Raw genomic sequence first — 25,722 nt, 5'->3', positions numbered from 1 at the left:
AATTGATTGCGTCTGTTGTCCACATTTGTAAGTCGTTCTGGATAAAAGCGTCTGATAAATGACTAAATATAAATATATAAATATGCACCCCTAAATATTATGAATTTCGAATTTGAAAATATCTCTCTCTCTCTCTCTTCAAATACTTGTTTCGACAACAACACACATATTGTCTATAATGCACACAAGAAACAGGAAGCACAACTTAGATCGCAGAAGTGGCTTCATTACCAGCTTCACCCGCGCGTTTTGATGTCACCGCCGCGAGCGCTGATTGGCTCACAGCTTCGCCGATGCTGTGTCACGATGAGGTGTCAGAGATTTAACTAGTTTATCCTGAATGGACTGCAACGAAACGGACAGGAAGCTGTTTGCGAACCTAAGAATATCGTCTAGACGGGTAAGAAATTAGGAAAAGGATAAAATGCGCGAGGGCGACGCGAGATACTAGCAACATTAGCGTATAATACTACTACAAATATGTCTAGCATTATCGTGTTGTCTTGTGTTAAATGTAATTTCAGCTCAGGGTGTATTGTTTCAGAATTCTCAGAAGTAACTGGCAAGTGTCAATGCGCTTTCCTTATAAAAATGTATAGCTTTTTTATAGTTTTACCTAGTGATGCATTTGTTTTACAGTTGAGCGGTGAATACTGTGCACTTGAACTTCACTTCCAGTCTTGAATGTTAACAACAGCAGCTCATTGACCAGACGTGCTTTGCTGTATAAAGGTAGTACACATATTAATGGTTGAAATGCACCTGTTGGACAGTGAAAACTTTTGTTACGTTCTTGTGTTTATTACTGGTATTCCTTAAACAGAAAATAACAACAACAATGGAAACAAAACAGTGTGACGAGATCACAGAGATGGTGTGTTTAGAGTCGGATTTGCAGGATGGACAGTAAGTATTTTTGATTTGCAAAAAAAACAAAAAACAAAAACCTTGAGACTTGTATGCTTGTATTGATTATTTTATATATTTGCAAAAAGAGGAAATAATAGTTTGTTTATTTAATGTGGTATCATGTCACTTGTGTTTGTGCTACAGAATGAAAGCGGTTGAGGTGGACCAGAATAAAATCCTTTTGGTGCGCAATAATGGAGAATTTACTGCGGTGGGTGGTCTGTGCAGTCATTATGGTGCACCACTTATCAAAGGTAGAGTATAGTCTTATAATTATTCAGTCTCATGAAATAACAGTGCACTAAATAACCCTGCCCTATGTTTACTTAGCTCTGTACAATGAAAGCATGTTTTGTTTCTTCAATTCATCATTTTGAGTCCTTCACCTTTGTCATTCTTGTGAACTATCGATTTACATTGCCTTTATTTTTTCAAGTCTATAGTGGCATTGTGTTTCCAATGATCATAAAAACAGTGTTATGCTTGTAGGTACATTGGTTGGAGATCGAGTTCGTTGCCCATTTCATGGAGCATGTTTCAATACTAAAACTGGAGATATTGAAGAATTTCCTGGACTGGATTGTCTGCCTAAATACAAAGTATGATTAAATAATACAGGACTGAACACAATTTTTACTAAAATAACGTTTTTTAAAGTTTTTTTTTTTTTTTTTGAAGGTTCCATAAATAATTTTTAACATCCATAGAATCTTTCTATTCTACTAAAGGTCCTTGTTAGAAAAGGGCTCTTCAGATTATTTAAATGTTCTTCACATTAAGAAAAATAATGGTTTGTTTAAAAAACTGCTTACTTAAAGGTACTTTGGGGAATTTGTATTACTGTAAAAGCCTGAAGCTTTTGGAACTTTAATTTTTTTGACTTAAGAAATAATTTATATATATATATATATATATATATATATATATATATATATATATATATATATATATATATATATATATATATATATATATATATATTATTACTGTTTATATTGTATTTAATGGAATTACCCATATATTATGAATGAAACCTTTATATTTTTATTTATTTATTTTTTCTTTCCTTTTCTGTTAAGGTCAAAGTTGAGGGTGGTAAAGTTTATGTGACCACTGATAAAAAGGTTAGTCTCATACCACCATGATTTTATTTTGTGGTTCACTACAAGATGAGTTGCTTTTTTTATTAATTGATTTTTTTTTTGTTGCATTCTTAGAAACTGAAAAAGCGTGTTAAGAAAATGAGCGGTAGAGTGCCTGGAGTAACTCACACGGTTGTTCTGATTGGAGGAGGTGAGGAATTGAAACATTATCAAACCTTTATATATTAAATGTTTATTTTATGCAATAATACCTTTCACCTCATCTTTGGATGTTCATCACCCCCTATAGGTTATATGGTGTACTGCATGGGGTCAGCAAATTCATAAAAATGTTTACTAAAATGCATTATTTAAATGCATTAAAAGTTAATTGAAAGCAAGTTCAGCTAAATGTTTCATTGTTCCATACACATTTAAATGTATTAAGTAAAGTTTAATTACAACATACAAGTCTGTCCACCATGACCTGAATACATTTGTAGGCCTCTAGTCTGTCGTGGTAGGCAAGTGAAACATTTGTGTGTGTTTGTGTTTTACAGGTCCAGCTTCACTGCAGTGTGCAGAAACCCTTCGTCAGAATGATTATGAAGGGAGAATTATAATGGTTACCAAAGATGAGCAGCTTCCTCTAGATAAGACCAAGCTTAGCAAGGTTGATATCCATGGATCATAGATGAAGCAAAACTAGATTATATGATTTTAATGGCACCCCATTGTTTTACTGAATTAACAATCTAGAGTAGTTTCTTGTTCACTGTTAATGAAGCTGTGGTGTGTTCACGGACCCCTCTAGGCAATGAACATTGAAATTGAAAAGGTGCTGCTACGACAGAATGATTTCCTTCAAGAGCATGGAATTGATGTGTGGACTAAAAAAGAGGTGAGTTTCTTTTATTTATTTTCCTAGGAGAATTTCTGGGATCACATGTATTAACAATAATTTGTCCCTAAAAGGTAAAATCTGTTGACACTAAAGCTAAAACTCTGACTTTCGATGATGGCACTGACCAACACTATGACCAGCTTCTGATTGCTACAGGTGGCAGGTTAGATCATATTTTGTTTTTACATAAACGTCTCATAAATAAAGCATGGCACCATATGTAGTGATAGACATATGGACCTTTTATCTTGATGCAAAATCCAATGAATTATGTAATTATGTTTTTAGGGCCAGACCACTGCAGTGCCCTGGAGCTGAACTTGAAAATGTGAAATTGCTGGAGAGCTATAAGGATGCCAAAGAAATTCATCAAATGAGTGCCGGCAACAAGGCCATCATTGTTGGAACTTCATTCATAGGTATACAAAAAACCAAAGTATTCTTTCATGAACGTTGTTGCAAATTATGACATTCGATTATCAATTATCAGGAATGGAAGTAGCAGCTTATCTGTCTGACAAGGCAGCCAGCGTCACTGTTATTGGCAGCAGTAAGTTTCCTTTCCAGTCATCACTGGGTCCAGATATTGGAAAAATGACGATGCAGGTCAGAGAACATTGTCGTATTTTCATTGTCTTTTTATTTACTGCTGTACACCATCAATCATGAATAATTAACCTCCTTTTAAAGATGCTGGAAGAGAAAAACGTGAAGTTCTATACAAGTAATGGTGTGGCTGAAATACGGGGTGAAAACGGAAAGGTAAAAAGAACCAAATTACTGCATTTCTAAACAATCATAGAGCTGACGTCAGTGCATCATAAACAAACTATCTAACACAATTGTTTAGGTTAAGGAAGTTGTCCTGAAAAATGGTGAAGTCCTTTCAGCGGATATTGTAATTGTAGGCATTGGTATGTACAAATTTTTTTTTGCCATAGCAGTTTTTTTGTTGTCACTGAAACAAAGACATTTTTTTCCTAACAATTACATTTATATTTCTTTCAAAGGTGTCATTCCCAACTCTAATTTCCTTAAGGAAACATCTTTGGAAATTGATTCCCGCAATGCTGTTGTTGTTGACAAGGTAACAGCCTTTGAATCCCATAGAGCGAACACTTTAATTATAAAATATAGCCGTTTTTATGAAAGCTGTGTTTTGTAGTTCATGAAAACCAACATTCCTGATGTCTTTGCTGCTGGAGATGTGGTGTCCTTTCCACTTCCTTTGGTTGGCCATAAGAGAGTCAATATTGGACACTGGCAATTGGCACAAGCTCACGGTACCACATGATATAATAATCAGATTCTGAATGTTCAAAAATACTGGGGTCTGTTAGATTTTCTTTTAAAGAAATACTCTTAATACATTTATTAAACAAGGACACATTAAACTGATCAGGACTTTTACATTTCTACCAAACAATTCTGCTGTTCTTTCTGTTAATCATTCCTGTAGTATATATGGTAATGTGTTAAATATGTGGTTGCGGTCCTCAATAGGAAGAATCGCAGGCTTAAGCATGCTGAATCAGCAGGTTGTGATAAATACTGTGCCATACTTCTGGACCATGCTGTTGGGAAAAAGTATTCGATATACAGGTGATCATTCCAAGATAAATATCCCTTTCCAGAGCAAATATAATATTTTAATAAAACCATTTTAACTCTTCATCTTTTTTAATTATTCTAGGCTATGGAGAAGGATACACTGACATTGTTTTCAAAGGAAGCACAGAGGAAAGAAAATTCTTGGCATTTTATATCAAGTAAGCTAATAGTTCATGAAGAAGCCTTAAAAATCAGTCAGATGTTTTATATCTTGAAATTAGGAGCGCTCTTCATCATCACTGTTTATATTATAATCCAGAGATGAAGAGGTTGTTGCAGCTGCCAGCTTGAACTTTGACCCTGCTGTCGCAAGGTTGGCAGATATGTTACTGATGGGGGAGAGGATCACTAAGGCTCAAGCGCAGTGAGTATCAATAAGTTACAAACCCTCAACACATTTTGTATCCATAATCCAGAACTATGAATTCAAAAGCTATTTTTGAATTTATTGGCATGCATTTCAAAAGTGAAACCTGTTTGGAGGATATATTACAGGATTTTGTTCTACATTTACAGATCTGATGACCTCAGCTGGTTGCAGCTCCCATGAAAGTGCTTTGGCAACACTTACCTCATTTACAATATTGATTAAAGATTGTCCATCTGTCATTATATTTGACTGACTGACCTATATCTTATCTTCATTAACAAAAACAGATTGGTACTGTGTTTTATCTTCAATATAAGCTTTTTCCACATAAATGTTGTTTTGTCCTGGAAGGAATAAACAGTTGTCGTGCAGTTATTCTTAGGAACAGCTGAAGACCAGCTGTAGCACTGGGATAAGCATTTGTGCCAGCAAAAAATTATTTATTCTTCAATGCCTATATATATATAGTATTGTACTTGTAATATATTGACACAAATGCTTAACACACACACACACAGACACACACACTGAGCAAATAATCCAAAGCAGAAAATTTGTTCTTCAGTGTCAGCATTGTTTTATTGGTGATATGCTGCACCAATTTTTAACACACTGAAGTATAAATATAGCTATATATATATATATTTTTTATTTTTTTTAATTATAACATGTAGTCTCTAACAATTATACCAAAGACATTTTGTTCAACGAAGTAATTACCCACACATATACAAATTTCGGTAAAATAGTGCATTATGTTAGTTATTATTATGCTTATGTTAATGGAAGATTTACTACTAAAATGATTATTGTGACATGATTACAGTGATGTATAATATATTTTACTGTATAATTCATGATGCACACATTGTGAGTATGCAGTCTGGGGGCAGTGCGCGACGGTCAGTTCCCCGGATGAAGGTTGAGCGTGATTATGGCGCAGAGAGCACGAGCAGCGCGCTCGTGCGGGGTTCTGTGACTGATATACGCGGACTTAGCTCGCGTAAGCTAACTTTACACACAATAAACTTCACCTACCCCATGAAGTTTATTTCTCTACGGTCACACTTCTCACTACAGGTAGGACGTCTTTAAAGCGATATGTATTACCAGGCGAGTTGTTTGTATGCCAGCGCAGGTTGTTTTTGTGTTAGCCTGTAACGTAAGTTTTGGTGAGTTTGTTCGTCGTGCTAATTTAGCTAATTCTTCATACAGCTAGCTAAGTAGCTTAGGCTACTCAGTGTCAAAACATTAATTTGAATCATGAAAGATACTAACTATAAAGTTACTCTGTTTTTAATGTCATTTAAGTTTACATGTGTTATCAGGTTTCGACGAGAATGATTTACGGTAGCTAAATTTGTAAATATTCCATCCCCTTTTTTCACTCAGACTCGGATCAACGATTGGTGCTTCTGAATTGCTATTATGAAAGGTTGAAATTATTCATTATATCAGTGTTAGAATGCGTCTTAAACTACTGAAAAGTTAAGATAAAGTGTTAATGCATTAGAGCCAGTGACATAACACACCAAATAAGTAACGTTAACCCGAATGACTCAAATTAATTAGACTCGCTCTTCTGTTCGAGCTTGTTAATTCCTCAAAATGTGGGAGCAATTTTTTAACGTTACTGATGTTGTGATGTTGATACTGTCCATACAGTAGGGACTTTTTAATTTGTTTTACATAAAACCTCATGATAAAGATCACATTACCTTTAGCTGTATAATGCGGTCGTTTCGTGTTTAGTATCTGCTTGGGCAGTGTGATTGCACCTGTAATATCGATTCTGGTTGATTCATTGTGTGTATGGCATGATGGGAGTCATAGTTTACATCATCTAACAGATTAGCTTCCTCTTCTAAGTGCTGTGAAGCATTTGTTTTAATCATTTATAAACATATTCAGCGTAAGTAAGCTTGTTTGACCTTAACTAAAGCATGACCGCATAATACAAGTTTGCAAGGGGTTTATGTTTTGTATCGTGAGGCATCAGGAATGTATGGCGTAGTGAGAATATGAAGTACATACTCAAGGAGGGGGAAAACAATTCATTCATAGAACAAAATTGACAAATGACATGCAGTTTGGTACAATTACTGCTACTGGTGTGGGGAAAAAAAAAACCTTACTATTCCAAAAGCTTGTAATGTAAATCAGTGAGGTCTTCATAACGGTATAGCAGGCTACTTGCATAAAATGCATGTACACATACCTGTATTAGTTGTCACTATATCTCCCAATAGTTTGTCCTATTAAGATAATGTAGAATGTTTAGTTTTATTATCAAAGCTCTGAAGTTTTTATTGTGTGGGTGGGCAAACCGTATAATATTATGCAATGCAGTACAATGATGATTGAGAGAGAAACGTTCCACAAAAGCCTGATGTATCATATTTGATACTCACATTTGAACATGATTATCTGCAAAATTATGTATAATCAAGTAAACCCGAACTGCTTTAGTCAAGTAAGTGTTCATCTTGATCTAACTTACAGTATAAATGTTTTTGTGTACTTTATAAATAGCATTAAAGATTTCACAGCAAAAAAGATGGAGATTATAAAAGGTACCATTATAATCTTAAAAGGCCTTCTGCATGCTAAAAATAATCAACTATTAGACGACAGAAGGCATGCAGTAGATTGTGTACAACAGGTTTTTCAGCAGTGTTGATCGTTTCGATAATTCATAGGCATAACAAGTATGATAAGGTGGGTTTTTATAGGATTAATTGTGCTCTTTCCTAACTAATAGTTGAGACTAACTTTTAGTTTATCTGTGATTGTGTGTGCGACATGAAATATTGGAATGCTGCCTTTATCTTTTGTGTTGATGAACTACTATAAAGAGTGATAAGACATTCTCACAAGTTACTCAATAGGTGATGGAGTTGTCAGTTAGTGTATCTCATGCCTTTCTCGTACCTGTTCCTCATTGGTTGTAGTATCTCTTTCTTTGTGCCTGTACTTCCAGCAGCTGTGGGTTTGTCAGGATATGTGTGCTTCGAGGAGGTGTGATGGGAGATTCAGACAGGGGTGCAGTCTGTACCGGGCACTCCAAACATTCCTTAAATACTTCAGTGCTGGACATGGTCACTCATAATGTGCAATCTTCCATGCTACTTCCATGCTTGTTTTTCAAAGGCAGCGTTTAATTATGTCACTATTAATTCAGTTAGAGCTTTGTTTCAAGCAAATGTGTGGTATTAAATGTTGCATGCTACTTATGCAACCCCCTACATTGTGAGTAAATCAGTCGCATATGTGACTAAATCATCATTCTGGTGACTAAATGATGTCTAATATTAGTCAATGGCTAATAAATTCTAAGATTTTTCTCCCCAGTGTGTTAGTCCCCACTGTATTCTTTGTTGCAGTGTTAATTTCGTTGACTAAATATTTTCGTCATTATTTTCGTCACGAATATGTTTTTGCAGACGAAAACGAAACGAAAACTAAAATAGAAGGCACTGATAGAGACTAAAACTATGACTAAATTGATTGACATTATCGTCAACGAATAAAGGATGAGACGAAAATAGACTGTGACGAAAATCAAATCAGCAGACGGGAGAGATGCGAGGAATACGGAACAGGTGAGACTGCATGAGAGAAGAGAACCAATCAGAGCCTGACTTATTGAGACGTGAAGCGAAGGTTTTCAGTTTTTTAAATGAGCTCCCGGGAAGACGGCATTCGAAGAGGTGATGTCTAAAAAAGCGACTAAATGTCCACAGCTCACTTCACGTTTGACAACGAACAAAACAAAACAAAGTGTAAAGCACGCGGAGCGCTCATTCGTGGCAAGAACACAACCAATTTGAAAAGACATTTACAGACGAGCCACCCGGACATTTTCTCAAATGTAATTTCACAACGATGTTCTTTTGTTTATTGAGCTAAGCAAAACTGGAAGACTGCAGTGCGTAGATGTTGTAGCATTAAATATTACGAACTGAAAAGTAATGTAAAATAGCCCCTTCTTCAAGTTAGATGAGAGCACAATACTAATACGTAATATCATGATAAATACATTTGATTTAATACTAATGTTTAGTATATTTTGTAATGTTCTACTTGTTGACAATATCACAAATATTTCTATATTAGTCATGTGAAACATGAATGTTCACATCCTATCATTATACATACAAATCTAGCAATATTGTAGTATTTAAAACATACAATATTGCTAGACAAATGAATACCTTATAAAATCTTGTTACTTTTTTTTTTATCCACCTAGCTGCCAACTTATTAAATATTTACTTTAAATGTATGCACTCCTTGTTCAGCTCAGCTGTAAGCTTTAAGGTCCTGGACCTAACTTTATTTTTCTTTTATTGATGGTCATTTGGCAGCTAGTTATTGTTTACATTATCATGACAGTGTTTGTTGCTGCATAAAAGCTTTTGAATCGAAATAAAGACACAGTTGTGTTGAAATAAAGTTGAATTTGTGTTTTTTATATTTTGGTTAAGTTTGTTTCCTATACCAGCTGTAAAAAATTGTCTAGTAAATCTGTTATTGATTTTAGTCTTATTTTAGTCGACTAAAATACCAAGCAATTTTAGTCGACTAAAATACCAAGCAATTTTAGTCGACTAAAATACCAAGCAATTTTAGTCGACTAAAATACCAAGCAATTTTAGTCGACTAAAATAAGACTAAAATGAAAACAAATCAGATGACTAAAACTTGACTAAAACTAAAAAGAATTATAGTCAAAAGACTAAGACTAAAACTAAATAAAAATTTCGTGTCAAAATTAACACTGCTTTGTTGTAGTTTCCTTCCAAAATAATGGTGTTCCTTTTGGATTTTTTTTTTCCAGCTTTTAAGATCTGCAGGGTTTTCCAATATTGGGCGGAGCTAATGCGCAAACACCAATCTCATTGGCTGGCGCTCACCTATTATCATCCCTGTTTTGATTTCAGCTAATCAGTTTGAGCAAATTCTAACGTTTTAATCAGATTCAATGATCTATGTTAAGCTAAGCTAATAGTGCTACCGCCAGACCCGGAGTTCGTCAGAATGGATTTGAAAACGGTAAAACTCAACTGTTTAACTCTAGGGGAGTTGGAAAATGAGCCTATTTTCAAAAATAGTGCAGTGCAGTGTAAATAACAATAAATCCCGTCAGTGCTTGTTTAGCTGTTGTTTCATAAATGACAATGTGTTATTGTAATAAGTGATCAGTTTTGGACTTAGAAAAGCAACAGTATTATCTAATGTTTTAAAATTATGGTGTTTTTGACATGTTTAATGTTGCATTTGGTTCACCATAAGATGATCAAGGATACTGTAACTGAGTTGAGACTATCGGTTATTGTTGAAGAATCAATGTAAGTTGTTTAGTAGTGCATTACCTAATTGCCTATCAGCAGCAAAGTGATGCCACTGTTGAATTAGCCTGTGTGTTTGGTGAGTCCCTGTACTGAACACTGTACTGTTGTCTTTGGTGGGATGATGTGCAGTTCCATCAGCAAGCCTTCTATCGAGCTTGGACCTGCAGTCAAGTGCACATAAACACTTTCTGTATGTGGCACAAGCATTGTGGGATGTTATCTCATTGGAGTTAGGCTGCTGCTTTTATTGTTGCACAAAAAATGAGTAACAAATAACAGTTGTTGGCCAACAAGAATAGTGCTGTTGTTTTTGTTGCATTATGCATGCATTACCTGGAATATTCAAAAGAAGACTCTGTGTTTTGTTTCTAATGAATGGCATGAAACATAAAAAGATCCGTGTCTATTCAAAGTTCAATACACAAAGTATTTTGTGCTGTTTTGAGGGGTCAGACAGTATTCCATCTTATTAAAAGCCAATCCGTAGAGAACGTTTTCCTGGCCAGGGACCATCTCAGTAGCGTTGACCACAGAGACGTCTTTCTCACTGTTCACCAGTGCATAATGGTATGTGGCTGGAATGCCAGAATCAACCAGGAAGTATTTGACCGTTCGAGTTCAACTGCTTTACACTTGTTAATGTTAGACACAAAGCCTCATTGATTAGTTTTTTTTTAGCACTCTTTTGTGAACATTTCAAACCTTTTGTGGGCTTATTGCACCAATGATCATAGAACAGGAAGTGTTCATGGGAAGGTGATTCATCTACACTGATTGTATGAGAAGACACTGAGACTTAGAAATAAAGAAGTGCATTTGTCTTTCTGTATGTGTGTGAAGCAGCTGTATAGCTGTTGATCTCTGCTAGAGAACCTGTTCATGTCACTCATAGTTCATCATCACCTGTTCCAAATACACAATCTCACAGGTGCAGGGTAACAGCCTGGGTTTTTCTCTTCCTGTCAATCATTTAAAATTAAGCTGTGTTTGAAATTGCTTCCTTTTTCCTTGAGATAAGATTAGATTAGATTCAACTTTGTCACTGCACATGTAGGTACAAGGCAACGAACTGCAGTTAGCCTCTAACCAGAAGTGCAATAAGCAGTGAGTACAGAATAAAGGTCTATAATATGTACAATAACTATACAGATAAATATTATGGACATAATTTAGAGATATTAAAAACTATTAGAATGATGTACAGATAGGTGTACTATGAACATACTATACAGATGGATTATGTAAAAGTGTATGTACACTATAGGCAGAACTATAAACATAATTTACAGTATTGCAATGGACAGGAAAGTGCATCGAAAATATTTCAGTGTGCAAATGGATTATACAGTGTTCCTGGATGAACAGACAGTAGTGCAAGTAATAACAAGATACTGTTTTTTGCTTGTTGTGAATAAATAAATAAATCAGTCAGAGTGTTGAAGGGAGTCTATGTGCGTGGTGTGGGGGGGTGTTGAGGGGTGTCAGAGGGCAGAGTTCAGCAAGGAGACCGCTGTTCCTGAATCTTGTGGTCCTTGTCCGGAGGCTCCTGAAACGCCTCCCAGAGGGCAGGAGGTTAAACAGTCCATGGTCAGAGTGAGAGGAGTCCTTGAGAATGCAAACAAGTGTTTGCAATTTATATTTTGCCAGCTCAGCATAATGCCAAGTATTTTTGGGTGCAGAAATGCTGAAAGGTTTGAGTGGGAGCGAAATAAAGACAAATTATATTTTATCATAACTTTAGCATACTGAGGACTGTAGTAACCACTTTGGAAAATTTAGATTTGAATCACAGGAATAAATTGCATTTAAAATATATTAAAAGGGAAAATGGTTATTTTAAATTGTGAAAATATATTATACACTATACTAATGTTTTTTTGTTGTTGTTGCTGCAATTCTCTGTCTAATGGTTTTTAAACATTATGAATGCATTATCTTAAACATAATAGCCAGAACAAAGAATACAAATTTTATGGTACCATCCATGCAACCACAAATCTGAGAATTAATGCATGTTATATTAACTAAGGTCATTACTAATAACTCTATGGTGCCAAGTATTAATTCAGTCATTTATTATTCAAACATCAGTGTCTGAATTTGCTTGTTTATTTTTGTTCACTCTTTCTTTCAGCATTCAGTTACTGATTTGTCATCGTCACTGTGTCTTTGAAAGGCTCCTCAGCGCCTGGTTACTCGAGGGTACATTTTGGCTACTGGTGCACAGTAAATTGCTGCAGCATTAGCAAGAGGTGTCGTATTTGACATTGCTCCTCCTTTATCACAGTCCTTGTTTGTGCAAGTACTTGCTCATCAAAATGTCTATTATGAGTAAGGGCTGCTCCTCCTTGTGTTGTAAATCTTTCCTTTTGCACTGCTTGTGCAGTCTTTTTTTGAATGCATATCTCTTTCCGAAAGCTAGTTTGAATATTTTTCAGTTCTGCAACTTTTGAGTACTTCAATATTTTCATTACCCCCAGTGTTGGAAATCAGCACTTCATAAAACATTCACACTGGTTCCAAGACTCCTGAAGCTTTGACCTTATGCCCATGTTGACATCTTTACAAAAGATCAGGTTACACTTCAAATGCTTCCACACTTTAAAAAAAAAGTCTCTTGCTGTCGCATCATCCCAGGTAGCAGCTGAGCTTTCCCAGGCTCAGCTTGTCAGGTATGGGAGGGGGTTTCGGCCCACACATATCAGAGTCCAGTATTTAGCTTCTGGGAGTGTCTCTGAAACCCATGGGGAGAATGAACAGGGCAAAGGCAGAGAAAAGGGAAAGTATGGAAAGCTGGACAGCTTTTTGTACTGCATAAAGAGACTTTTGTTTAATTTTTCGGAAAGGTGAAGTGAAAGAGCTGACATTTAAAATCCATCAGCTGCCTTTGTGTGCGTTCCATGTTTTGTGGATGAAGTATTAATTGGGATCTCAAGTTTTCATTCAACAGTAATACTTGAATGTGAATTTGATAATTGCTGTTTCTTTGTCTATGCTTGTAAAGTGTGAAACCATCATGTAATTCAATGCTAATATTAATAAAAAATGTCACTTCAAAAAGTGGTGTCATTAGTTAATTGTACTCAGAAAGAAATGGGTACTAAAAATCAGACCAATAAATCTATGTACACTACCACAACAATTTTTCAAATGTATGTTGTATCTACTAGCAATGCACCGCTAGGGTTTTAGGGGCAGAGACAGATTTTAACAAACACTTATTGGCGGATTCCGATATTTGTCACTTCCTCTCTTATTTGAAATATTGGCATCAAATTAGTATTTTAAACATGTTTTAAATCAGCAAAGTTCAAAACCCCCTGCATTAAATTATACAATCAGTTTTATTGCTGCATCAAATCATTTCTAATGAACATTGATTGTATCAATTTAGCATTTAGCAGGCCTACCTAAATACAACAGAACAAAGATATATATTAAATAACAGTACTTTTTAGCTAGGTTTAAAAGTTTTCAGGTACAGAAAAAGTAAACAAATGTAAAATAACAATTCACTGTATAAATTAAATGCATATTTATCCTTATTTATTATAACAGACTTTATTATGATTAATCTTCTAATTTGTTTGTGTATACATTAAAATAAATATTATTGTATTTGATCTCATTTACTATGGCGGGACTCTTATTTTGATGGGTTTTCTAGTCTACGGAGCTATATGGCTAACGAAAGCATGCAGTTCTTGTCAGTTTGTCAGAGTTTAATATGCATTTCTCATGCTGTGTTATGTGTTATGTGTTTTCTTCTACGGTAATTTATTATTATTATTATTATTATTATTTTCTTTTTGGAGTGAAAAAGGACACAATAAACTTAAAAACATCAGTAAAGTTCCACTACATTTATAAAAAGTTACAAAAGCTATTTAGTCAAGAATATTGTGTGATCTTTTGTCTTTAGCAGTGATGGGATTATGCAACAGACATTATACAGCTCAGTGTCTTCACGCAGTTAATTAATAAACCATCGATTTGTTATCTTTTCCCTTATATAGGCGATATGCCTATGGTTGTAAATTGAGGAAAATTCAGCTGATAAATATTGGTGGCCGATACATTGGTGCATCCCTAGTATGTACAATGTTAAGTGTAAATTATTCCTGTGATGGCAAAAGCTGCTATTTGTCTTTTCCTGTTTGTAGGTTTGATGCTTTGCTGCAGCCATGTTCAGCAAGAAGAAAAAGTCACGCGTCCAGATCTCGGCCCCCTCCAACTTTGAGCATCGCGTTCACACTGATTTTGATGAGCAGGAGCAGAAATTTGTGGGGCTTCCGCGCCAATGGCAGAGCCTCATTGAGGACACGGCCAAGAGGCCCAAACCTTTCATCGACGCCACAGTCATCACTACTGTAGACCCACGCAAGGTCAGCATGATTGTTTGGTCTAGATCAGTGGTTCCCAAACTGGGGTGCGTGCACCCCTAGTGGTGCGCAGACTGACCACCAGGGGTGCGCAAGAGAATGTTTGTAATGGTGGGGAAAAAGATCGCTCTTTATTATTTTTAAGTATTTAACTGAGGTAAACTTTACATGCAAAGGTTTTATTAAGAAATAAAATTTCACATTTCACATTACACACTACATTACTGTATAAATTACAATTGATATAATTTCATTTTACAAGCACGTTTGTGTCACAATAGCCCCGCCCTGTTCTTTTAGTTCATATTAGGTGCTAACTGATAATTCGTTCATTTTTTCACTTACTACATTCAACAGAATGGACACCAGGGGCCGGATTCACAAAAATCTTCTTAAGAAATAAATTAAAATATTAAAACGTTCTCAAATATATTCCTAAGAACATCTTAATTTTTTTTCTTAAGAAGAAATTAACAGCCGTTATCTGAATAAATACATGTTGCTGCTAAACTCACTCCTGTAGATTACCCTAATAATCATGATCATAAGCACGCACCAGACTGTATATTTTTGTCGCGACTTTGAATGGCGCTCAGCTTAATGTTTTTAATGCGGCCTGTTTTTGAACAGTTACTTTTAAAATAGCCTGTCTTAAGCTGCAGCAATATGTTTCATAAATTTTTGTGTCGTGTTTTTGCACTTTCATCTGAGTGAACGCTTCCGGTATTTTAGTCCGCGCTTCTACAGCAAATGCATCCTGCGCACTCATATGCACCGAATATTGCCAAAGATGATGTATTAATAAGCTAAAATTAACCCTGACTCGTTTCAGGGTTGCTAATGAGTTTTGAAGTCAGCAAAAAGCAGCGTCACACACAGGCTAATCATGAGCGATCATGTTTACATTAACAGTCATCGCTGTCCCTTCAGAAAACTTGTGCACATCTCTAGTCCTCCTAGCTGTTGCTGTAATGTTCAAATATAACAATTAATTTAAAATAACCCAATAAATTCATTAAATAATTATTATTATTTGGATTTAAGACAAGTCTGGGGCTGTCCTAAATTTAGATAAGAATATTCTTAAGATGAATTTTTTTGGGAATACAAAATATCCTTAAGTTTTTTCTAAAATTAAAAAATAAGAAAATGGAAGTTGAGAAGAAATTTCTTCTTAAGAATGTTTCCTGAATCCAGGTTAAAAACGGGCTTTAAAGAAATTAAATATTTATATGTATATATCATATATATTTAATGTATATGATCTGTGTGCAAACATGCAGGCCCATCCATCTCACAAAAAAGGAAGTGATCTTTTATTATTATTATTATGTTTTCTAATTTACAGTGAATATTTGTATTTAGTTATTGCAATTAAAAATGTGAAATCTAACCAGAGTAAGGTGTTGGGGGGTGCTTGACAGGTGCCAAACACTAGAAAGGGGTGCATGCTGAAAAAAGTTTGGGAACCACTGGTCTAGATCTTTACTTTTGTATGTAAATGTTGTTGAGTTACAACAGTATTTTATTGTCTTTTGCCATCTATTCTCTATAAATACCTTATTACCTGTTTGTGTTGCACAGGAAATTGTACGAGGTCGTAAGATCGGCGATGATGGCTCTCTCACATGGCTTCTTGATGAGTTTGAGACTATGTCAGTGATCCGCTCGAACTCCCTGCGGAGAGGCAGTCCACCACCGCCACCGCGCCGAGACTCCGGATCTTCAGGAGGGGGCAATGAGAACGGAGAACACCCTCAATACAGACACCCTGATCGATACGGAGATGGCAAAGAGAGGTGCACAACTGACATCTTATTTCAGACTAAACGTTTGGTCTCCAAATACTACAATGGGAGTATTGACAACATTTAAACTTTTTTTTTTTTAAATCTGTGTAGGGAGAAACCACGTCAGGAGCACCCAGGTGCTGATCCCAGACAGTCTCAGCGCCCAGCCCGTTCATCCAGAGAGGATGGCCGACCTCACCAGCAGCCTCGTGGTCAGGAGCCCAGCAGACACAAAGAGCCCGACTGGTCAGGAGGGCCAGCCCCACAGTCCCAGCACAGAGACAGAGAGCCGCGTGATTATCATGATCAGGTGGTAAGGCGAGAGGGGGCCAATGATAAGAGGCCCAAATCTAGCTACACTGGGAGGGACAGCAGCCCACAATCACCTCGTGAGAAGAGACCACTGTCTGGGCCAAATATCCGCACCCCTAACTTACCTGTTACAGAGGGAGTGATAAAGACCGCACAGCAGACTGGCCGACCCTTCAACACGTACCCACGATCTGAAAGTGACTCTGGGAGAAGCCCCAGTGGTCAGGTACACAGCAATCAAACTAAATATACTGCCTTATTTTTATTTATTTATTTTTTTTAAAGGGGTGATCGATTGCGATTTTCACTTTTTTAACGTTAGTTAGTGTGTAATGTTGCTTTTTCTGCAAATTTTTGGCGGTAAAAGTTCAATGCAAACGAAGTCTTTTACAATTCTGGCAGTTTAATGCCTACAAAAATGGCTCGTAGGGACTACAATGAGCTACATCCCGGGTTTTTTTACGTCATGAACCCAGATAAACCCTGTAACATGCAACAAAGGGGATGAGGCCATGTTGTGCTGCTCTAGAGAAGAGAAAAATAGGGCTGCATGAAAAATTCTATTAAAATATTAATCTGACTTTAATGGATTCACGCATATTTCTGAGGGAGGTGCTTTATAAAAGCTGGAAATGATAAGTGCATTTAGAAGACTAGGGACAGAGCTGTGTAGAATAAAGGTAAATCATTTGAAAAATAATGCTTTTTTTTTTTTTATATATAAGCGAAGCATTAACACATTAGACTGCACCCCATAAACACAATCAAGCCTAGAAAAAAAGTCAACCACCCCTTTAAGTATTAATATTTTAAGTAAATGCGATGTGTATGTTGTTTTGTTTTATAAAAAGTTCAATAAAAACATTAAAAAAAAAATATATATATATATATATATATATATTATTTGTGTATAATAGGGCTGGGCTGCTAAGTGTTTTTATTTAGTATAATGTATTCATATTATAAATTAAACTTAATTTAACTTTGTATTACATATGATATATGTACATTTGTATTAAATATGAAAAATAATACTTTTAAAATAAAAATGAATGTGTATATAGCATAATTTATAATCTAAAATGTATAATATAAAAAACTTTTTTACAATTTACTTTTAAACAATTTTACCTTTATATAGGAAAATATTATATAATAAAACATGCTAAATTATATTTTAAATGATAATATACAAAGTTGTGTACTATGTTATATTTATGAATACAAATTAAGAAAATATATGAGAAAATGTTTTTTATATATATATATATATATATATATATATGTGTGTGTGTGTGTGTGTGTGTGTGTGTGTGTATATATATATATATATATATATATATATAAGAAAATGTTGTTTATAGATTATATATTTTTATATATAATATAAAATAATGATATAAATATGTAAATGTATATACATGTAAATATTTTTAAAATATATACTGTATGTGTGTGTATTTATATACATAATAAATATACACAGTACACCTACATGTATTTTGTAAACAAACTTTTATTTTGGATGAGATCAACCACAATCAATCATTTGACAGAACTTATATGTGTGTGTGTTTGTATGTATGTATGTATGTATGTATGTATGTATAATTTAATTGAAATATATTTTATCATAATATATTCTTTAGTTATTATTCAAAATACACTCCTATTTATGTTTATGCAGGATTTAAAACCAGTAAAGTCTCATGAGCCTTCCCACCACAACGGTCCTTCTACTGGGGCAGTCCGGGGAGGAAACAGTGGCAGTAAAAGTGCTTCTCAGGGGCAGCACAGAGCAGAGCCACAGCATCACGCCTCCCACCCGGCCTTAGGTCCCGAGCCCCCTCACAGTCAGCAGAGACCGCCAGCACCAAAACCGTCAGGCCCAGCTGCACCGCCACAGCAGACGCACTCACCTCAAAGGGAGCCGCAGCGGGTGTCCCACGAGCAGTTCCGTGCTGCCCTGCAGATGGTGGTTGACCCTGGGGACCCTCGCACTTATCTGGACCACTACATCAAGATCGGGGAAGGTTCCACCGGCATTGTTTGCATTGCTACAGTGAAGACCACAGGCAAGCTGGTGGCTGTGAAAAAGATGGATCTGCGAAAACAACAGCGACGAGAATTGCTGTTTAACGAGGTGGGTGCAATCCACAGGAGATTAGTGTTATAATTGGTTGTTCAGAAAGGTCAATGCTGAAATTCCAGTCAGCGACAGAAAAAACAAAATGCTTCTTCAGTGAAACTCAGTTTGTAGATTGTACATGATGGTATTGTGTAGGGGTGGGTGATATGACCACAATCTTTCACGATATTTTGCGTTATTTATAATGTTTGTGCAATTACTTGTAAGTTGAGTTTGTGGCAAAACCTTCTGCAGTGTTAACATGTTTATTAATGTATAAAATTAATTAAAATAAATGTTGAATTTCATAATGCACTTGCATTTTTTTACATTTTGTGTTTTTCAGTTGAATAAATTCCCTATATATTTTATCATTGAGGATTTCTTAAAGAAAAAGAAAAAAGTCAAAATCTCTTGTCTCATCTTGTTCTCGTGAACCCTGCCTCGTCGTTCCCCTAATTTATATGAATGGCAGACAGGACGAATATTAGACAGCTTCCCCTTTAAGACGGAAGTCTGGATCCAATATACTGTTACATATGCATTTTCTTTCAGCTGTTCACCCTCTCTTAAGAACTAAATCACTGTGTTTATGAGGATACTTACAAAGACGGGGATTCTGATGCATATAAGTGTGTTTATATAATCGTTCAGCAAAAAAATGTGCGCTCCTCTGTGTGTTTCAGCAGGTTATATTTTTATTTTTTTTAACTGCAGTGCTTAAAAACGTATGTCATTCTACAGATGTAGTTCCTCGTTTAGGAAGGAAATCCTCGTTTTGTCCTGGCTGGTCGTTCTCCTCCTGGTTCTGTCTCCCCTTCACGCCCCGTGGTGGAGTGTAAAATTGCAGACATCCAAATGATGATAAAGTATTACTGAAAACTATGTATTTTTGGACAGCACTAAATAAACGATGGAGCATAATATGAAACGATACACTTTTTATAATGTCCATCTGATAAATAGTCCTATTGCACAGCACTAGCACTGTGTGAACATTTTTACTGCTGGTTGATTTTCCTCCCACAAAATCTTTACTCATCCACTTAATGAGATTTTTAAATAGAAACATTCTGCTGTCTTTGTTTCTTGTTTCTAAGGTGGTGATCATGAGGGACTATCACCATGAGAACGTGGTGGAGATGTACAACAGTTACTTAGTAGGCGATGAACTCTGGGTTGTCATGGAGTTCCTTGAGGGTGGAGCTTTGACTGACATAGTCACACATACCAGGCAGGTGTTTCTTAGAAGTCCAATCATTAATTGTTTTTCAGTTACTCTCACTATTGTTCTTAATTAAATGTACTTTCAGATTCTGTTTACAATGACTCCTTGTATTAGTTTTGTTTTTATTTTTATATCTATTTTCTTTTATTTATCTGCACATTAAAAGAAAAGTCCAAAAGAAGTTTTTTTTAATTCACATAAAAAATGTTTTTATCAGTATTTTATTTTCAGCACACCTAATAAGACTCTAAAATGAACATACGATCAACCATAAGACCAGACATTTTAGGAATTAAATAATTCTGTTGTCTTTGACAGAAAAAAATGCATTTGCTTATAAAATTCTACAAATATTTAATTCTTCAATACAAATGTGAAAGGCATTTACTTTTAAAGCCCATTCACCTGTTCCTGGGCATCAGTGCAGTACCACTAGGTGGCAGGGTATCACAGCAGTCCTGTTTGCCAATTCTTTTAGTCATTTTATCAGCCTTGAAAGATTTCGTTAAATGTTTAACATTTCCATTATTTAACTTAACTTTGTTCAGGATGAATGAGGAGCAGATTGCCACCGTGTGTCTGTCTGTTCTGAAAGCTCTCTCGGTCCTTCACTCCCAGGGAGTCATTCACAGAGACATTAAAAGTGATTCTATTCTTCTCACCCATGATGGCAGGGTAAGTCCCTCTCCGCCTTTAAAAGAAAAATCTACTTAAATTACATTGATGTAATTAGTTCATTGGGCCTACTGTCTGCAGAGCTGCATCCTTACAGGTCATGTTTTGACTTGTGTTATGAGTTCAGAAAACGGCCCTGTTTACTGCCGTTGTGGTGTTATTTTCTGAGAACCTCAGCATTGATGTTTAAACGGGTTTTTGGCAGACCTGTTCTTCTGTGTTCTTGAACCTGCATGTCCACTCATGTGAGAAGAGGATGTAAATGTGTCATAAGTCAGCAGTGTACTAAGCAGAATTAAATTGTTGACCAAGCGATTAAACAACAATAATATAACATTAAGAGACCTCAGACACTGGTAGATTCATATTTTAGACCCATGCTTCTTCATGCATTTACAGAGATATAATCTTGCAATTCCGGACATTATACCAAGCCTGTATCTTTTTTGGATGGTACAGAAATAGGCAGTGGTTTGTTAGAAGGGGTCTGTACTTCATTGTGTCTGTGGTTGAAATGGGGAAGTTCTTTCAACCACCCTCAGCTGTTTCTCGGCAGGGGTTGATTGTCTATGTATGTGTGTTTGACCTTACATGTTTCATTTCCTCTTGCTTGTTTCTGACACTATCTCATGCAATATCCCAGAGGGCATAACTTCTTGTGTAGTTAGTCAAGCAAGTATTGCACAAGCTTTCACTGAAAATTTGACAAGCTTTATTGAAGCTAATTAAGCAATTATTTGTGGTACAAACAGGCCTTTTTTCACTTTCACACGCTCTTTAGTTCACTCTTAACTTCATTTAACTGAATGTTTTAGAGCATGATGAGAATTAAAACATTAACCAGCAGATGATTATTTACACATTTATAAATGTCATGAATTAACATTTCTATTTGCATTAAGGATATCAAATGTACTGGTACTTTGGTACCAAAATGATAGTGAAACAATACTACGTTCTGACTCTGTTTGATAATGATCTGACTGGCAGATAGATGCTTTCGAACTGTTGCATGTGTGCTTGTACACATGATCTGTGAAGAGCACTCGCACTGCCAGTGATCATGCTGTGCATGAGAATAATCACATGCGCTTTTTGATTAAAATGCCATCTTGGTGAAGTATTAATGGTTTGACTTTATGCATCTCAGAACCTCTGTTGTCCCGTATGTTGTTAATATTAATCAAACAACTCTGAAAAAACACCAGGAGTGTATTTAACCCCTTAAGAGGAATAATGACCTGTAGATGCATATCAAGGTAATCCCAACCAATGAAAAAATATATATACAAAACATCTAAGTTTTATTTCTATTTTCATTTGCAGGTGAAGCTGTCAGACTTTGGCTTTTGTGCCCAGGTCTCAAAAGAGGTGCAGCGCAGGAAGTCTCTTGTAGGAACTCCCTACTGGATGGCCCCTGAGCTCATCTCAAGACTCCCATATGGACCAGAGGCAAGTCACATCCCCCTTTTATTACTTATGTTGTGTTACTTCTGACAGCACTGTAGCTCACACATTTCAAACTGTTTCTACAGGTGGATATTTGGTCACTTGGAATTATGGTAATTGAAATGGTGGATGGAGAGCCGCCGTACTTCAATGAGCCTCCGCTTAAGGCCATGAAGATGATCCGAGACAATTTGCCACCCAAGCTAAAAAACCTTCACAAGGTACATCCATGTCCTTTTGCTTAACCATGTGGAAAGAAACAGATTAATGTTTAAACCAATGTGTACTGAGCAGATTAAGCCCATTTGGCACTGTTGTTTACAGTATTATTCTGTATCCACAGGTCTCGCCGCTTCTCAAGGGATTCTTGGACAGGATGCTCGTGCGAGATCCTGCCCAGAGGGCCACAGCTCAAGAGCTGCTTAAGCATCCCTTCCTGAGTAAAGCGGGCCCTCCCTCTTGCATTGTTCCCCTCATGAGACAAAATCGCACGAGTTGAGAAGAGAAATCGGGATGGGATCTGTCAGGCCCTCTGAGCTCAAAGCAAAGACCCATAAGAGTCCAAACTCTGCAGTTTAAACATCTGAAATGATTGTGCAAGTCAAGACTTTTAGGAGAAAAGTCCATTGATGCTATGGACATGAAGAGGGTTTTTCCCCCAAACATTTTTACCACTGTTTTTATTACACTATAGAATGATTAGATCCTTCACAGTGTTCTGCTAGAAGAGGTTCTCCTCTCTGGCTAATTCAGGAACACATAATGTGTTATATAGTTGGTTTCATGCTTGATCTCTAAGATCATGCCTTTGGGTGAACTGAGTTAATGAGGTTTAGACATTATGAAAATGAACCACTTGGAGATTCTAATCTGCCCTCAGTGTAAAGCAACAATTTTATGGATTTGTTCCAAACCTTATGCTTTTTTCCCCTGCACTTCATCTTTTGCACCATTACCACACTACTCAATGCATTTTTAACAGGAAAACAACTACTGAAGAAAACATTTTACTTAAGAAAAAGAAAAAAAGGAAAGAAAGATGAAACTCTAGGCTCCTGTTACAACACTAAGCAATGGTAAACACTGGAGGTGTTTTTTTTCTTTTTTCAGACCATTTTTAATTTTGTTTTAATGAAAGTAGAGCGTTATATTGGTTTTCATATTGCGTTTTGAGTACCAGAGTGATGTTTTAAACCGTTCTGAGATTGAGCTCCACTTTAATATGAAACTTCCTCCTTTTGATTCATTGTTCCTCATTTTTATATAATAAAGGGGGGAAGGGTTGGATGTAGGTTTTTTTTTCTCTTTCAAAACTTTCACCACGGCGCTGCACCACATTAGCATGAGTTGTTTTTAATGTAGGGCAGCCAGTCCTTTCGTGTGCACACAAATCCTCTAGCTAAGTAGCTTGCGTCTTTGAAGTATCGTGGCCTTTCTCTGAAGGACTCATTGTGGTTGGTTTTGTCTGAGAGATGTTGAACTATACGAATGTATAGCTGAGCGTTACGAATGCTCTACTTTATGAGAGCTTGTTCAAAGGAAGTTGACCATATAGATCACGATTGATCCCACACACTAAAATATAGGCTATAGTACTCTTGTAATTGGTCATGTACATTACAACATTTTGTTGTAAGAGCACCATGACGTTGTGGATTAAGAGAGGAGTAGTGGAACCACCAAAGATTGTTTGAAATACTGAAGTTTATAATAATAATTAGTCTGAGTACACTACAGCACATTAAAGAATCGTTTATCCCGATGTCATTTATTCACCATCATTACCTGTATAGCGTTCTTTCTTCTTTAGTGTTGTTTTGGACATTTTTTTAAAATGGCATTTTATAGTAGAAAGAAAGTCTTATAGGTTTGAAACGGCGTGAGGGCGATGATGACAGAATTTTCTGTTTTGGGTTAACTTTCCCTTTAAGACTTTATCTTTCCTTGCTCAGTCACAAAGATCCAGGACCAAAGTAAATAGGAACAATGACAAAATTGAAGAAACGCATTAAAAGGTCATTTAAAAATGTATCCGATTCATGTAGTGACTCTACATGTGAACACTAGCTGAGGATTAATGAGAATCCAGTGAATGCACGCTTGTGAGAAGATTGAGGTCACATTTACATTTGGTTATTTACAAATTGAAGATGAATTGTAGAGATTAATTCTAGAAGCGGTAGCTGTTGTATGTATTTTGAGTTTAAAAAAAAAATCATTTTCTTTTAATGAGGGCCTAAACTGTAACACTGCAACAATAACTCTTATTGTAGACATGAAGGAAAATTAATGACCATTATTGACAGACATAATATAAAAACACTACTAGAATTTGTCTGTTTGTTTGTTTGTTTGTTTTTTTCCACCAGTAAAATGTCTTTTTAAAATTTTCTTCACATATGGAAACTGTTACTTTTTCAACAAAAATAATGACAATCAGGTATTGGAGCAAAGTATGCACAAGCATTTAAATGAATAGATAATAAAATTGAGAGAATAGTGTGCATAGGTATTGTAGATAGTTGTTTATCATCCTCCGTGCAGTGAAACAACAGATGAGGCTAGCGTTCCTACAAACAAACAAAAACTGCCTGAATGCAGAACTGAAACAACACACTCTCCACAGTATGCTACTTGATTTGTGACCAACCACACATTTTTTTTATTTTGATTCATCTGCTAATGTTTATGACTATTGACTGTTCATAAAGAGGACACCACAAGCCTTATTTGATCGGAAGTGTGAATGGATGTGAGCAAAATGGCGTAATGCATGACTTTCTCAAAAGAATGATTAATGGAATGTGTTGAATAACTTGCAGAAATGACTTCTCTATTTTCTGAATTAATTGCATTCCCATGGCCGATCAGAGAGTGATCTCTTGTGTGGTAAGATAATGAGCTGCGTTTTTTTTGTTTTGTTTCCGATTTTCCAAAAGTAGTGCAAATGGGTACATTGTATATTAATATGGCTGTAATCTTTTTCTCAGTCACTGTTTCAGATCATCTCTGCATTGAACCTAATGGATTGCCCATATTCTGCTGTTGACTTATTTTAAGCCTAACAGGTTTCTAATTAATCTTGCACTAAATTTTTTACATTTCTGTTATCATCACTTCCTTTTTTTCATCATGTAGATAGTTTAAAAAAAATATTTTAAAGGTGGAATAAAATAAGAGCATGAAAATTGTGCTCACTGCTGGTATTCTGATACATCTTGATGTTCCCCCATACCTGACACACTTGTTTTGGACTAATCCTCTTGAACTTCTGTTTGGAACTGCTACTGACAGGCCTGCGTTGTTGTGAAGTATAAAATGGTTCATACTGGTTCTTTTCTTTTCTCTTTTTATTTTTAGGTATTGTCATTCTTGGTGCACAAACAATGTCAGAGTTCCCTATATAATATGTGAATTTCTTTTCTGGTGGTAAAATGGACTTCAAACTTTTTTTTTTTTTTTTTTTTTCAAAATAGAGTTTTTAAACATCATCTTTCGTCCTCCTTCATTTCACTCTGGTTTTGCTCT

At 35.8% G+C, this 25,722-nt stretch overlaps 2 protein-coding genes across 2 annotated transcripts; both read left to right on the top strand.

The window, feature by feature from the left end:
- The first annotated feature begins 249 nt into the window (after window positions 1–249).
- aifm4 (apoptosis inducing factor mitochondria associated 4) lies at window positions 250–5,234 on the top strand. Its single transcript, XM_052576345.1, has 20 exons — window positions 250–400; window positions 640–732; window positions 824–906; window positions 1,054–1,163; window positions 1,399–1,508; window positions 1,989–2,033; window positions 2,127–2,202; window positions 2,552–2,664; window positions 2,806–2,892; window positions 2,967–3,058; window positions 3,184–3,314; window positions 3,386–3,501; window positions 3,586–3,657; window positions 3,746–3,809; window positions 3,906–3,982; window positions 4,061–4,178; window positions 4,399–4,497; window positions 4,589–4,664; window positions 4,766–4,870; window positions 5,023–5,234. The coding sequence occupies exons 3-20, from the start codon at window positions 839–841 to the stop codon at window positions 5,054–5,056; spliced, it is 1,593 nt and encodes a 530-aa protein (XP_052432305.1). The 5' UTR covers window positions 250–400; window positions 640–732; window positions 824–838; the 3' UTR covers window positions 5,057–5,234.
- Window positions 5,235–5,754: 520 nt separating this feature from the next.
- pak4 (p21 protein (Cdc42/Rac)-activated kinase 4) lies at window positions 5,755–25,525 on the top strand. Its single transcript, XM_052575942.1, has 10 exons — window positions 5,755–5,956; window positions 14,394–14,615; window positions 16,197–16,411; window positions 16,514–16,940; window positions 18,402–18,857; window positions 19,943–20,076; window positions 20,619–20,745; window positions 22,072–22,197; window positions 22,281–22,415; window positions 22,538–25,525. Exons 2-10 carry the CDS (start codon window positions 14,415–14,417, stop codon window positions 22,691–22,693), a joined length of 1,977 nt encoding a protein of 658 aa, XP_052431902.1. The 5' UTR covers window positions 5,755–5,956; window positions 14,394–14,414; the 3' UTR covers window positions 22,694–25,525.
- Window positions 25,526–25,722: the final 197 nt, after the last annotated feature.

This window comes from Carassius gibelio, chromosome B15, assembly GCF_023724105.1.
Source record: "Carassius gibelio isolate Cgi1373 ecotype wild population from Czech Republic chromosome B15, carGib1.2-hapl.c, whole genome shotgun sequence".
NCBI lineage: Eukaryota > Metazoa > Chordata > Actinopteri > Cypriniformes > Cyprinidae > Carassius > Carassius gibelio.
The sequence above is the reverse complement of the archived record's forward strand: the minus strand, read 5'-3'. Positions and strand labels throughout refer to the sequence as shown.